Source organism: Dermacentor albipictus, chromosome 4, assembly GCF_038994185.2.
Source record: "Dermacentor albipictus isolate Rhodes 1998 colony chromosome 4, USDA_Dalb.pri_finalv2, whole genome shotgun sequence".
Lineage (NCBI taxonomy): Eukaryota > Metazoa > Arthropoda > Arachnida > Ixodida > Ixodidae > Dermacentor > Dermacentor albipictus.
Window position 1 is genome coordinate 11,822,927 of NC_091824.1, and position 15,135 is coordinate 11,838,061.

At 46.9% G+C, this 15,135-nt stretch overlaps 1 protein-coding gene across 3 annotated transcripts in view; it reads right to left on the bottom strand.

Annotated features, from left to right (window-relative positions):
* Positions 1-15,135, bottom strand: part of rhea (Talin_middle and talin-RS domain-containing protein rhea) — a 408,423-nt gene that overhangs the window by 19,088 nt on the left and 374,200 nt on the right. For all 3 annotated transcript variants that reach the window (XM_065450432.2, XM_065450447.2, XM_065450440.2), the window contains exon 52: positions 11,250-11,312. In XM_065450432.2, the coding sequence (XP_065306504.2) occupies positions 11,250-11,312 (63 nt within the window). The remainder of the gene's footprint in view (positions 1-11,249; positions 11,313-15,135) is intronic.

A 15,135-nucleotide genomic window follows, 5' to 3' on the forward strand; every position in this document is an offset into this window, starting at 1 on the left:
AAAAAAATTAGGTGCTGCACCCACATGCTTAGGAGTCTTATAGCTTTGCATAACAAGAATGCTGCAAGCTATCAGTAACTTAGGCACATAAAAATTAAAGATATACAGTATACTCTTATTAAAGGGAACGCCAAATCAGTATGCCAGGGCCGCTATTTTGTAGCGATGCCTTATGCCTTATTCTATGCTATTCTTATCATCGGTCTTATCACGGCCGCCTGATCGCATTGATAATGTGGGCAGACCGTTGCTCTCACCAGTGGCCAAGCGTGAAAAGCCTGAAAAGGCATAGAATCGGAAAAGGCATCTCTACAAAATACCGGCCCAGCACTGATTACAGCTCAGTTCTAGGATGAAGATCCGGAAAATATTTTTTTTATCAATAAAATTTCTGTTGAATAGAATTAAGAACTTTTCTTTTCCTATGAAACTAAAGAATTAGTGATGCTTTGTTATACTAAATGCCAATGAGGTTATCAGTTTAATAGTGGACCTGTGTTTTGCAGCAATTTGTTATTTATCGCACAGAAAGCTTTTTATTCCAGTGTATACAGAAGGGTATGCTGGCTTTATGGCAGTTGGATTATCTTAAAGCCGATATGCGCGACAGACGAAAGGACCGCGCATCATGTAACATGATACCACGACGCATGTAACTGGCATCGACAATAAAGAGCAAGCGCCATCCATGCTGTTTCATTGTTCGTTTTGGTGTGATTTGCCACCTGTCAAAGAATCTGAAATCTGGAGGGTCATGGCAAGTTTGTGTGGTGCTCGCTACCCTTTCCTTTCTTCCTCCTCCTCCTCCTCGTTGATCTGCGATCTCTTGCTTTTGTTTGCAAGGCTCTTTGTCGGCTTTCCGAGTGTCACATGGCTGCTGCGAATAGATCTAAGTTGATTCAGCACCAAACCATAACTTTAGTCGCCTATGCCTGACAAAGCAGTGCCGATTAGGCCTTATGGCCAAAGCAGTGTGGCCGTGACGAAAATTTGCCGCAAGCCATCGCAGAATGCTAGCTCACCCGTGTTGGTACCGAGATGACACATGTGGGTTAGATTGACGACTGTTGAAGCGACGTGAAGTTCGTCACTGCGTATTCAGCAAGATCTGCGTGCCTATTGGCAACTATACAGTCTGATCTTCGCACCTTACGAAATGCGTGCTGTTTTTGTTCCCTCTATCTGCCGTCGCATTATCAGTTCGATCAGTCTCGTTGACCCGGACGAACCTTGTACCGATAAAGGCGGCTCACATCAACGCGGCACCATTCAGGCATTCTGCGATTATTCCCGCACTGGGCTGACGTTGGGCAGTGCTCGCAGTTCGCAATAGGAAATTGGCCCAGGCTGCCTCCTCTCATGCTGGGAAAGGCTGCACTATTAAGCATACTTCCCCGTTTGTGCACTGTAGAATGGGAGTCGTTTACCAACTTCCATTTTACTGCGGTCACGTATACATAGGTCAAACAGGTCGCTGCCTCAATATTAGATTATCTGAACATAGGCGCTCACTAACGGGTAATGCCTACTCGCATGTCGCGCGGCATTGCTCTGAGCATGGGTGCACTCCAATATATAAAAACACCACAGTACTTTCCACGCACAAAAATCAGACTACGAGGGAGATTATTGAGGCCTTCTATATCAGAAAAAAAGGGTCGCGTTGTGTAAGCATGCCATCAATAAACTTGCATGATAGTGAATTTGAATTTTTAAGCCGCTTCATAACGTAGCATTAGATTAAATGGTGTTTCGTGTTTTTTTGCCTGCGCACTGATAATGACGCCATGGATGGGAGAGCACGTGGCGATGGGTTGTGTACATAAGTGTGTGTATGCCTTCGAATAAAGTTAGTTGTGAGTTCAGCGCTGTCCTGTGTGTTTCCTGCCTTCCGTCATCGTCTTATTGCGCTGCCCCTTCAAGATGTTCAGCTAAGTGTGAACCTTATTGGGCCACTGCCCACAACCCATCAGCGCCACAAGTACATCCTGGTGGTGCTGGACAAGTTCACGAAGTTTGTGTAGCTCTTCCCATTACGTGAACCTACCTCCAAATTGATCATCGATAAAATGATCTATGTTTCTTGCCGGCATGGTGTGCCTAGCTCCATCTCTAGCAACAATGGCAAACCATTCATAAGCAAACTGTGGAAAGGAATTCTCCAGCACTGGAGAATCAAGAAGAGCCACACAGTCCCATATAGACCACCGGGACAGACTGTAGAACGCCATAACACAATGGTTAAACAATGCCTGGTGGGCTACTGTACTTCCCACAGGGACTGGGACAAAAGGCTGCCCGAAGTGGCGTTTGCAATGCGCACGTCTGAAAGTGTACTTACTGGCTTTACGCCTTCCTTCTTGCGCTATGGGCGGGAACTATAAAACCTGTGGAGCAATCACAATCGGGCGGCTGGCAACAAGGTGCCCCCTTCTGCACTTCATGCCCTAGCTGCTGAACTGGATGTGTACCTTCGAGATGCCTGGGCCTTTGCACAGGACCACCAAACTTTGGCAAAAGCCAGCCAGGCAAAGTATTACAACACAAAGCACACTCCAGCTACCTTCCAGGTTGTAGACTTGGTTCTCGAGGACATGCAGCCGCTAAGTAAGGCAGCCATTGGATTCACAGCCAAGTTTGCCCCTCGACGCACAGGGCCATTTAGAGTGACTGCACACATTGATTGCAATACCTACAGACTTGGAGACCCGGCTACAGGGAAACAGAAAGGCCTTGCTAATGCAGACCAGCTGAGCCCTTATCATGTGCCTTGTAAGCCTGCTTTGCAGGATAAAGGGGGGGAATCTGTATGGGTACCGGGCCAACGCCAGGTGGCGTAGAGTCGCAGGCACGAGACGGTAGGCAACACACGGGACCGCAGGCAACGGTGTGTGGCGGGCAGAGAAAACATGGAAGGCATGTGTGCGTGGTTGGCATGCGGGGAGCGGCCGACAATGAACTGAATGAGTGAAGTAATCGGCGGAGCAAGCTGCGTGCAGTGCGGTGGGACAGAACGCAGACTGCGTGTGTGTGCGTGTGCTGAGGATTTCCCAAAATAAAGAACGTACTTGACATATTGAATTGAATCAAGAAAAAAAAAGGTGGAATATCAAATCAAATATTGAATATCAGAAAATTCAACACAAACTTTCATGCTTCCAAACTTTGTGCAAAAAAATTATAAGCCACTGCACTCTGTGAAGGTGGATGACCAGTGAAGCTGTTTAGCACATGACACAGAGGCGACAGAATTTTTAACAAAGGTACGAACATACTGCTACACGCATGTAGCATAATCCCCCAGCGGCAGCTGGCTGCTAGAAAAGAGCTTGCTACCCGAGTTCAGTCTTCTACAGAATCATATGTCTCATACATACCAGACATGCTCGCTCTGTGCCGGAAAGTCGCCGAGAAAATGCCAGAGGTTGACAAAGTCGGCCACGTACTTAAAGGGATCGCGGACGATGCTTTCAACTTGTTGGTCTTCAAAAATGTGTCCACCATCGACGTCACTGTCAAGGAATGCCACCGCTTTGAGCTCGCCAGAAGCTGCCACGTCATTCCACAGTTCTCCTGGCTCCTTAACACGGCTGCGATGTCGTCTTGCATTGACCTTACCGTTCACCACCTTTAAATGAGCACGTCACACATATTGTTCGTCGCGAACTCATGGCTACAAGTCCTGCGCCGTTCCATTCACACCCACCATTGACCAACCAGCCCCAGCGATCTCACTCATTCAGGCAGTTGTACGCCAAGAATTTGCAAACATAAGCTTTCCTGCTGCCTGCTCTGTCTTCCAACCTGAGGCCCGACTGGTGCCGACTGCTCTGCTTCATGGCGATCTGTATCCCCCTCCCAGATACCGCAACCCTGCTGAGTGAAGGACTCCGGACAACAAGCCCATTTGCTTCCGTTGCCTCCGCATTGGCCACGTCGCTCGCCACTGCTGCACCTCCTGGACGTTGCCGTATTCGAGCTCCTTTTCCCCGCCTCCTCGCCCATATGCCGACCCGCGCCATTACACGCTTCGCCGTATGCCTCCTACCTCTGATCAATCCGTCGACGTCATTCGTCCTGCTTGCTCGCTGTCACCTCAGCGCTGTTGGTCCCTGTCCCCCCAGCCACGCCACTATTCCTCGCCGACCAATTATGGACTATCCCGGACGGAAAACTAGGCCATGCAGCTCTTGGAGGTAGTGCTGCATCACGTTCGTCCTGCCCAAATCCTTCATTGACGCTCCTCACCAACACGAACCTAATTAAAGGCGTAGATGGTGCTCCGTTGACGGCTTTAATTGATACTGGAGCCCCAGTGCCCATAATGAGCGCTAACCTATGTCGTCGCCTCAAGAAAGTTCTTATGCCTGCCATCACTTGAGCCGTATGCGTCGCCAATGGCGCCACTGTTGCCATCAGGGGTATGTGCACTGCTCGCATAGGAATTGCTGGCCGGCAAATTCCAGTCCTATTCACCGTGCTGACCAGTTGCCCTCATGACTTAATCTTTGGGCTCGACTTTCTAATGACAAATTCTGCCCTCATCGACTGTGCCACCGGTACGCTGTGCCTCGAGCTTCCTCTTCTTTCAGACGTTCGCCCCTAACAACCGAACACCCTCTGCCCTACAGCGTTTATTCGCTTACCTCCAAAAGCCCCAACCTTCCTCAAATTTGCCTCAACGGCAACCGTGCCTGATGGCGACTATGTCGTCGCACCTATTCGTGATGTCCTCCTAGCGCACGACATCTCTGTGCCACACTCCATTGTAACCCTTGCCGCTAATCAGATGTGTCTCCCAGCAATCAATTTTCGCTTGACGAAGCAAGTGTTACCTGAAGGCATAGCAGTGGCCACGCCCCTGTCAGTGACAGACGATCACGTCACTGCTTTTGCAGCCGACGCATCTCCAGATCCTCCTGATTACCCGGAGGATGCCTTGAACCTCGACGGCCCATTATGTCCCATGGTCGCTCCAGACCTCGCACCTGACCAAGCAGCCACCCTATACTGCCTTTTGCGTTCATACCGTGATATATTTGACACTGACAAAGACCACTTGGTCAGACGTACCTTGTTAAGCATCAGATAAACACTTGTGATGCTGTTCCTATTCACCGCCGAATGTACTGCGTGTCCACGGCTGAGCGGCAAGTTATTCAGCAGGAAATAAACAAGATGCCCGCCAGAGGCATTGTTGAGCCCTCGTCGAGCCCTTAGGCATCGCCAGTCATGCTTGTCAAAAAGAAAGATGGCACGTGGTATTCCTGCGTTGATTACCACCACCTAATCCGAATTACTAAAAAGAATGTTTACCCTTTGCCAGGAATCGACGGTGCTCTTGATTGTCTTCACAGTGCCAAATAATTCTGGTCCATCGACCTTCGATCTGGTTATCGGCAAATTTCCGCCGATGAGCAAGACCAAGAAAAGACCGCTTTCGTCACTCTGGACAGCCTCTACCAATTCAAGGTTATGTCGTTCGACTTATACAATGCCCCCGCCACTTTTAAACGGATGATTGACTCTCTGCTTTAGGTTTTCAAATGGTAAACTAGCCTTTGTTACCACAACGTCGTCCTTGTGTTTTCTCCTACATTTGAGACACACCTAGAGCACGTCGCAGCTACACTTGACGTCTTCCACAAGGCTGGGCTCCAATTAAACTCATTGAAGTGCCACTTCGGGCAACGACTGATTACAGTGCTAGGCCATCTTGTTGATGCTTCCGGAGTACAACCCGACCTGGAGAAGGTTCGAGCAGTAACGGCTTTTCCTGTACCTCAGTCTGTCAAAGACGTCCAGAGTTTTGTGGGGCTCTGTTCTTATTTCCGACAGTTCATGAAAGATTTCGCAGCAATCGCTCGATCACTCACTGAACCTCTGAAGAAAGACATGCCTTTTATGTGGGGTTCCCCTCAGGCTGCCGCATTTTCACGCCTTATCACGATTCTCACCAATCTACCAGCCTTGGCCCACTTTGACCCGTCCGCACCTACAGAGGTCCGAACCGATGGCAGTGGTTATGGGATCGGCGCCGTCTTATTGCAACGCCAACACAAACACGACCGCGTTATAGCCTACGCTAGCCGGCTCCTGACAACTGCAGAGCACAACTATTCCATTCCTGAGTGTGAATGTCTTGCTCTCGTCAGGGATGTTTCAAAGTTCCTCCCATATTTATATGGCAAGCCCTTCTCAGTAATCACAGACGATCATGCGCTCTGTTGGCGTTCGTCGCTCAAGGATCCTACTGGCCGGCTCGGTTGTTGGGCCCTCCGACTACAAGAATATCCCTACACAGTGGCTTACAAGTTGGGATGCCAACACCAGGACGCAGATAGCCTCTCTCACTACCCAGTCGAAGACGCAACCTCTACGTCTGATACTGACACAGCGCCTGTGTTCTTTCTGTTTTTTCGCTAGAATAGCAGCTTGGGCTTGTTGGTTTCCCATCCTGCTGTTAACAGCAGGACGGCTTTCTGTTTTTGCACTGCTCTTATGTCGCTGACGAGCAGCGCCGCAACCCATCCTTGCGTATCATCATTGACCGCCTGGAATTGTCACTTGCCGACAGTTCCCTTCGCTTATTCACACTTCAAAATGGCGTACTCTACCACCACAACGTTCACCCCGACAGCCCTGCATTACTCCTTGTGATTCTTAAACACCTTCGCTCGGCTTTTCTCCATGAACTTCATGACCTCCCCACTGCCGGTCACCTGAGGTGTGTCACGTACCTATGACCGGATCCACCAACGCTTCTTTTGACCAGGGCTTCCTTGCTCTGTTCGAAGATATGTAGCTGCGTGTGAGAAATGCCAGCGACGCAAGACACCATCGACGCTCCCTGCTGGGTGCCTTCAAGCACTCGACATTCCTGCGGAACCATTCTTTCGGGTTGGTTTGCACTTACTTGGCCCTTTTCCTCTTTCTACCTCTGGGAACTGGTGGATCGCTGTGGCCACGAATTACGCCATGCGCTACGCCATCACCCGAGCGCTTCCTACTAGCTACGCCACAGATGTCGCTGATTTTCTTCTATGTGACGTAATTTTATTACATGGAGCTCTGCGACAACGACTCACAGACTGTGGCCGGACATTGCTATCAAAAGTTGTCGCGGACATCCTGCAGTCCCGTGACACGAGGCACAAGCTATCCACGTCATGCTATCTGCAAACAAATGGCCTCACGGAGTGTCTCAATCGCACTCTCACAGACATGCTTGTGAAATATGTCTCTTCAGACCACACTGGCTGGGACCTCGCTCTACCGTTTGTCACATTTGCCTATAATTCCTAGCGCCACGACATCGCCGGTTATTCCCCATTTTTCCTTCTGTTCGGCTGAGAACCAGTACTGCCTCTCCACACAACCCTCCCTGTTCATGCGGCACCGACCAGTGAATATGCACTTGACGCCATCGCCCGTGGTGCCCACGTGAGGGAAATTGCCCGTGACCGCCTTCTGAAATCCCAAGAGAGTCAAAGGCGTTTGCATGACCAGCGAAACCGAGACGTGCACTTCCCGCCTGGTTCTTTGGTGCTTCTATGGCCTCCGTAGCATCAGGTTGTCGGCCTGTCAGAAAAACTGCTGTCTCATTACACAGGCCCATACCGAGTGCTTCGTGCAGTGACTCCCGTCACCTATCAGATCGCCCCTGATGCCCCATCTGCTTCTCAGTCCAGTGATGTCTTGCGCACTGCACAACTGAAGCAATATCAATCTCCCAGAGATGACATTTAGATGCTCCGGGACGTCGCATCTGCCACCGGGGGATAATGCTACATGCGTGTGATATTTGTTTGAACGAGGCACATGGGTGCCATCACTCGAGAAAAGAAGAGGAGGAACGAACTGGGCTCGCGCTGTGAATCTAACAGGCCAGTGTTGCAACCGCTGTTGTAAATATAACCTGTAAATAGTTGCTCGTCTTACTGACTCGTCCTTTGCATAACAATATTTATTGTCCTAATCGGTGGTCATGGTGATGATAGGGATGAACACACATTCTCGTGTTGCCTCTGTTATTAAATGCATCTGTCACGTAAGACAATGAATGGCTCATACCCCTTGAGCAATGTTTGAACCACTGGAAATGAAAAAAAAATGTAATGCGGCCTCCCTATTACGATGACAGAAGAGAAATGAAATTCTACACTGGAATGATGAGCGGCAACGGAACCAGCTGTTGAAGAAGACGACGATGCTCGAGCCCCTGCTGGTGATGATAGTCAATGATGATTGTCGCGACGACGATAGTTTCCTTTTGCCAATGAGTGGCTCATACCCCCTTAAGGAATAAGCGGAAAGGGAGCCAGCTGTAGAAGGAGACTACAACGATGGACATGTGAGTAGTGGCATGAGTGCATTGGCGCGGTTGGGCCGAGGGGCGCCAACAAGCTAGTCTGCGGAGGACGAAAATGCCATAGCCATATACAGCTTCTCTGTAAAAAACCAAGTGCTTCACATGCTCGGGAGGCTAATCACATTACTTAAAAAGAATCTTGCAAGCTATTAGTAACTTAGGTACCTATAAATTGAGATGCTAGTATGCTCTACTCTTATTAAAGGGACACCAAATTAGTATGCCAGCCCTGATAACAACTCAGTTCATATGCAAAGGTCAGGAAAATATCTTTCTTAGGGGTGCGTGAATATTCACAAAGTTTGAATGTTGTCGGATAATATATTTCTAGTATTCGTATTAAATTCGAGAAATAGATATTTGAAAATGTTTGAATATTTGGTTGGATACGAATATCCGAATGAAATTGACTATATTGCTCGCTGTGCAGGAGCAAACACTTCTTAGCATTTGTTTCGATCAGATCTAAGAATATATGGGGTGATCTTGCACTGAATTTTGCGATGATTTCGTCCTGCTAGCGAATTTTTGCTGGTAAAGCACACTTAGCCATTATTTGTCTAAACATTGCGGGAAAGCCAGCCTCTGAGTAGCAAGGGACATGGATTTGCGAACAGCGAGGGTGCACTTCGTATTTTTTTTACTTTTACAGCGCCGCCTCCAATTCTTAGCTTATTGCTTGTGAGCAAGTGCGATGAGTGGCGACTGGCACAGGGTCAAATGCCTCAGGTTTTACGGGAATTCAATGCGGTATAATAAGGCACAGGCTGGCGAAGAGACCAAGTGCTACATTTCTTAATTACTAAATTTTTCACGTTGACATGAGCCAAATACACAATGTTTCAGCATAATGGCTTACTAGTCTATATTTTTTAACATTGACACTGTAATTGCAATGTTCCAAATAACAAATCAACCCAACTTGCTAATGAATGCGCATGCGTATCATTATTCAATTCGATATTTGAAAATATATATATTCACACACCCCTATGCTTTATCGATAAGATGTCTGTCACACATTTTTTTTTTAAAATAAGGTTTACCACTACTACTGCTACTGCTCTCATCGAGTTAAGTGCTTTTTGTCCCTCTGAAGCTGATGAAATAGCGAAGTTGTCCTAAATATCAATGGGGTTTTCAGTTTAGTAGTGGACCATACTCTGCTTAATGGCAATCTTTTATCTTTTATTGCTTAGGAAATACTGCATTGGAGTTTTCTTATAGAAAACAGGAGGGTTCTTCCACCTTTAGGGCAGGTGGTTTCTTTGGGTTATTGTCAGCATGTTAAGGATCACCTGCGTGACAGGCAAAAGTGGCGAATGCACATCATGTCACTTGGCACCACTCGGTGCAATATGGGAGGCAATATGGGAGACCCAGGGCACGTTTGCACATGAAGTCCTCCCCTCCCCCTCCCCCATTTCCCTCGTCCGCGTGCATCTGCTGCCCATGTAAATGCATCTGTGGCGGGGGTTCAGCGCGTTGTCATGTGGTATTTCTCAGCTCTCCATGTAAATGCAAAGCAAGTCTTGTGACAGGTCGCTTGAAGTTACGACAAGAGACCATTGTGCGCTTACGTACATCGTTTGGAACAAGGGGCCGCCGAATAGTATTTCAGAAAGATGGCAGCCTTGAACATGACGGTCATTCCGTGCACACGCTTTTGTTGGCGAGGCGGTGTGTCGGCTCTCTGAAGGTTGTGCGAATGCTTTGAATAGATATGCGTTATTTCGGTAACCATAACTTTAGTTGTCAACACCCGACGGTGCAGCTTTGATTAGGGCTAATGGACTAGAAAGCGTGGCTGATGGCGTGGCCATGACGAGCACACGTGCCAAGTTGGTCTGTGTGCCCGCATGTGGGTAGAAAGTTCCCAACTGCGCGAACACTGAACTCGCATACTCGCCTTCTGGTGGCCCAATTCTCACACATTCTTCCGTGCTTTCCACACGCGCTGTTCTTGTTATTCCCTGTGTTCATGTAGCGTTAATAGTTTTGATCGGTATCTTCGACCTTGTGGGGATGCGCGACTCTCATGCGTCCCCTGATGTTTTTCCCGCATAGCGCGCCTCCTGTAGTACGGCTTGGCCGCGTGGCCTGCGTGATGCTCGCGGCGGTCGATGTGGTTAGGGCGCAGTGCGAGAGATGGCGCAAGTGTTGCGCTGCTAACGCCGCCGACAGGCGGAGCTACTTGGGCGTCGGAAGACAAGGCGCTCTCTCTCTGTGGGGTTCGGGAAGCAAGCGGGACGGACGTGCCGTGCCGCGCGTGCGCCGACCCATGCTTCTGCGAGACCATCTCGCGTGGCCGCCTTGGAATGCGCCACCATTCGCGTGACAGTAAGCGCGAACGACCAGGCGTTGGGATCCAGCATGGGGCGAACATATTCGCTCGCTATGCGGTCGCGGTAAGTCGGACTTCTAGATCTGTTGCGCGCCCATCGGCTTGTTTTGTGGATAGCAACTCGGCTAGCAGGCATTGATCTACGTAAGGTGCAATAAGTGCCCTTGTGATTGTTTGCACTACTGTGTACTGTCGTTCCTTTGTCCCAAGAGTATGGGGGGAGAACCCCACAACCCTGACCTGGTCGAACCTTGTACCGATAGATATTGTGCACCGTGCAAACGCTGTGCGCGTCAGGCACCGACTACGGCCGGGTCATTCACCGAAGGTACTGATATTTCAAAAGTCGAACATTCGAGAAATCGAATATTAGATATTTGATTTGCGAATAGAATTATTTGAACATACATAATTCGAAATCAAATATTCTAGTACTCGCACAGCCATAATTAATATACGACAAAACAGGCTCCATGCAGTAGCAAATATTCTGGGCTGGAATGATTGACAGCACCCTTTAGTGCAGGTACCTACCGCAGACACCAAGCCCTCGGACCATTGGCCATCAACTGAACTGCATGGTAACCGCTCACCCAGCTGAAACAATGGTAAGAAAAAGTGCATTTGTGAAAATTTACCACACGTCTAACTCTATGAGTGACCCTCACCAAAGCATGCGGACACTATTTGCACTTGCAGCAACTGATTAACACAGAAACTTCCCTTGCGTCTAACATCAAGCTGTTTGCACCTTAACTCTCTCTTTACCACGCCCATTCAAGTCATCACCGGTGATTGGCAATTTCAAATGCCAAATTTAGTACATTGGAAACGCTTTCCAGATACACAACACTATCTAGAAGTTAGCAAAGAAAAGTTGCTCTGAGAAACAGTTTAATGTTTTTACTGCAGAAAATTTGAATACTGATGCAACTTGAGGTAAACTGAGGCTTGTGCATTGTGGCAAAAATTCGTGTGGCCTCTGCCCTGTGCTGCCTTTAAATATAAGTATGCATTACACCACACTGATAGTTGATTTTCGTGATCAAAGCTCCAGTCAGGACAACATTACACTGTCACATCTGACAGTGCTGAAGGGTGGTAAGGAGCTGCAAGGCAAGGTGTTGTGTTTTTTACCCAAACAACAGTTGTGGGCCAATATACTTTTTAAAGATGTGTCCTTGGACCATTTCTTTGTGAGACATATATTCTGAATTTCATTTGACATTTATTACTTTTTTTGCATTATATATACATTTTCTTACAGCTTGTTTTTTCAAGTTCTCATGGAATTGTGGACTTTCCAATTTTCGTTTAATATTTATAAAAGAATAAATTTCTTGCAACATATGTATTGGGAACACCGTTTAGTAGCCTACAATTTATAATGCTGCATTACGCATTACCAATGTAGTTCAATTCGTTGGAGCATCGCGCAGGTAATGAAGACGTGGGATCGTTCCTCATATGTATGCGGCAAGTTGTTTTTTCATTCTCTTTCATTCCCACTGATTTATCATTTCTTTAATTCAATTAGTAAGCACTACTAATTTCCCCTATGTTGTCCTTGGTGTCTGTTTGTTGGCTTCTTATGATATGATTAATCAAAAATCGGGCCCCTCAGTTAACTCCTTTCTTCTCGTTCATTACATAACGAGAGTCTCGAATCTGGCGACATTGATGCCTTCAGGTAGCATGTATGGGTTTATTGACCAGTTGCCTTCACCCAAAAAGATAACGTACTCCTGACGCCTGCGGCAGAAAGAATGTTTGAGAGGTTTGAGAGTGGTGGCGCTGGCTAACACTCCCAAGGTTAGTTCTAGTAGTAAAACATAAATACCCCCAAAAAGTGGATGGGAAAACGGCGCCACAGTAGCTCAATTGGTTAGAGCAGTGCACGCGTAATGCAAAGACGTGGGATCGTTCGCCACCTGCGGCCAGTAGCTTTTTCATCCTCTTTCATTCCTATTGATTTATCATTTCTTTAATTCAATTAGTAAGTACAACTAATTTCCCCTATGTTGTCCTTGGTGTCTTTGCTGGCATCTTATGATACATTGCTCTAAAATTTAACACTAACTTGCGACTATGCATGACTTTTGCAAAACCCACATAAGCATTGTAACCATTTTACGTAAAATTTAAACTCATATATCAGATCTGTCTGCTTGAGATGCTTTAACAGAAGCAGTTTAAAGAACTACATTATCTTCTTGGCTGTAGAACTACAGATTTGTAAAACTTCCAAGTTTCTTGGAACTTACTCATTTTCATCAACATTTTGCAAAATGTATAAGGTTCTTAATCAAAATTATGCCACCTACAGCTGCTCGAATTTATCTTACTCTCTCAAATGCAACAAATTTCATTAAAATCGGACAAATGGTTGTCTCATGTGAGCGTTTCTGCACTTTAGATTTGTTTGAATAGCTGGCATTGGAATTGTCCACGAGAAAAAGCTTTCACTTCAAATAATATGTTCGGATCAACCAACTGTCTGGAATAGTAGATTTCTTATATAGGCCCATTTTTTATAAAAGCTTGCTGAAAATCAGAAAATATGAAAAAAAAAATCTCCAATTCTCTCATTTCCTTATTTCAACAATAAATAGCAATATCACAGTTCTGTAAATTCCACCACTCGGATGTCTTATGTGGACAAAATTTATATATCATACACTGATCTAAATTATACCTATAATTTGTACGACATGGAAAAATAAGACGGACGGACGGACGGACGGACGGACGGACGGACGGACGGACGGACGGACGGACAGACGGACAGACAGACGGACAGACAGACGGACAGACGGACGGACAGACAGACGGACAGACAGACAGACAGACAGACAGACAGACAGACAGACAGACAGACAGACAGACAGACAGACAGACAGACAGACAGACAGACAGACAGACAGACAGACAGACCGACGGATGGATGGATGGATGAACAGAGACAGACGGACGGAGACAGACAGACAACAAACTTTATTTGATCCTGAGAACACTTAACGAGAGGTCAGGTTGGGAGGTCCTCTGGGCAGTACTTGTTGGCAATAAGGTAGCCTCACTGCCTATGCGATAATCTGACTGAGCTATGTCGAATGCTCAGTTACCATAGCTGGAAGTTCGAATCCTTCTATGAGGTCTTTTTTTTTTTTAACGATGGTGAGCTTGAAGTTCACCTCCTCCAGTGCACAACATCTGCAGGCTTGGAGTGATGCCTGACACTGGTAAAATATGCCGAGAGCAAGTGGGGCTATACTAATCCAGGTACAACCAAATTAGGAAGGCCCACTAAGCGTCATCAAAGGTGCTCCCTCACCAGAACAGGAATTGGCCTCCCTGGTGCAGTATTCAACCACTACCGCCCTGATGATTCCTACAATTAACCCATGGCCCTCAGTCCCCAGCAGTTGCGGAGTACCTGACCAAGGCTGTGGTCAGACCTGTAGCAGAGAGTGCTAAGAATCTCTAGGTCCAGACGGCTGCCAATGGAAACTGACCCTGTCAAATTTTAATTGCCAAACTCTGTTGAGTGAGGCTAGCTTTGCAGGACTCTTTGAGGAACTATCAGACATTGTTTGAGATATCATCGGCCTTAGTTAGTTTAGACGAACTGGTGATGCTTATACAATGCTGAATAATGGACATGTCCTCTGCTATAGAGGTCTCCCACATAGGAAGCAATACGGGGTAGGATTCCTAATCTATAAGGACATAGCGGGCAACGTTGACGAATCCTACAGCATTAATGAGAGGGTAGCTGTAGTCGTAATTAAACTTAATAAGAAGTATAGATTAAAGGTAGTACAAGCCCACGCTCTAACATCTAGTCACGATTATGATGAAGTAGATAAGTTTTATGAAGATGTTGAATTAGTGATGAGAAAAGTGCAAACTCACTATACTGTATGTCCATGGCTTCAATGCCCAAGTGGAGAAAAAGCAGGCTGGTGAACAACAATTTGCAACAACGGCGTTGATTCTAGGAACGCTAGAGGAGAGATGACGGTAGAATTTGCGGAAAGGAATAAGCTTCGAATAATGAACACCTTTTTCAGGAAGCATAGCAACAGAAAGTTGACCTGGAAAAGCCCTAATGGGGAAACAAGAAATGAAATTGATTCCATAATTTCTGCTGATCCCACCATAGTGCAGAATGTTAGGTAAGGTAGCATAGTGCAGGTGCTAGGTAGGGTAAAATGCACTGATCATAGGTTACTGAGGGCTAGAATTCACTTGAATTTGAAGAGAGAAAGAGTAAAATTGGTCAAGAAGAAACAAGTCAACCTAGAGGCAGTAAGGGTAAAAGCGGACAAATTCAGGATGGTACTTGCAAACAAATATGCAGCCTTGGAACAGAGAGATGAAGACGACACAGAGGTAATGAATGAAACCGTAACTAGGCTGA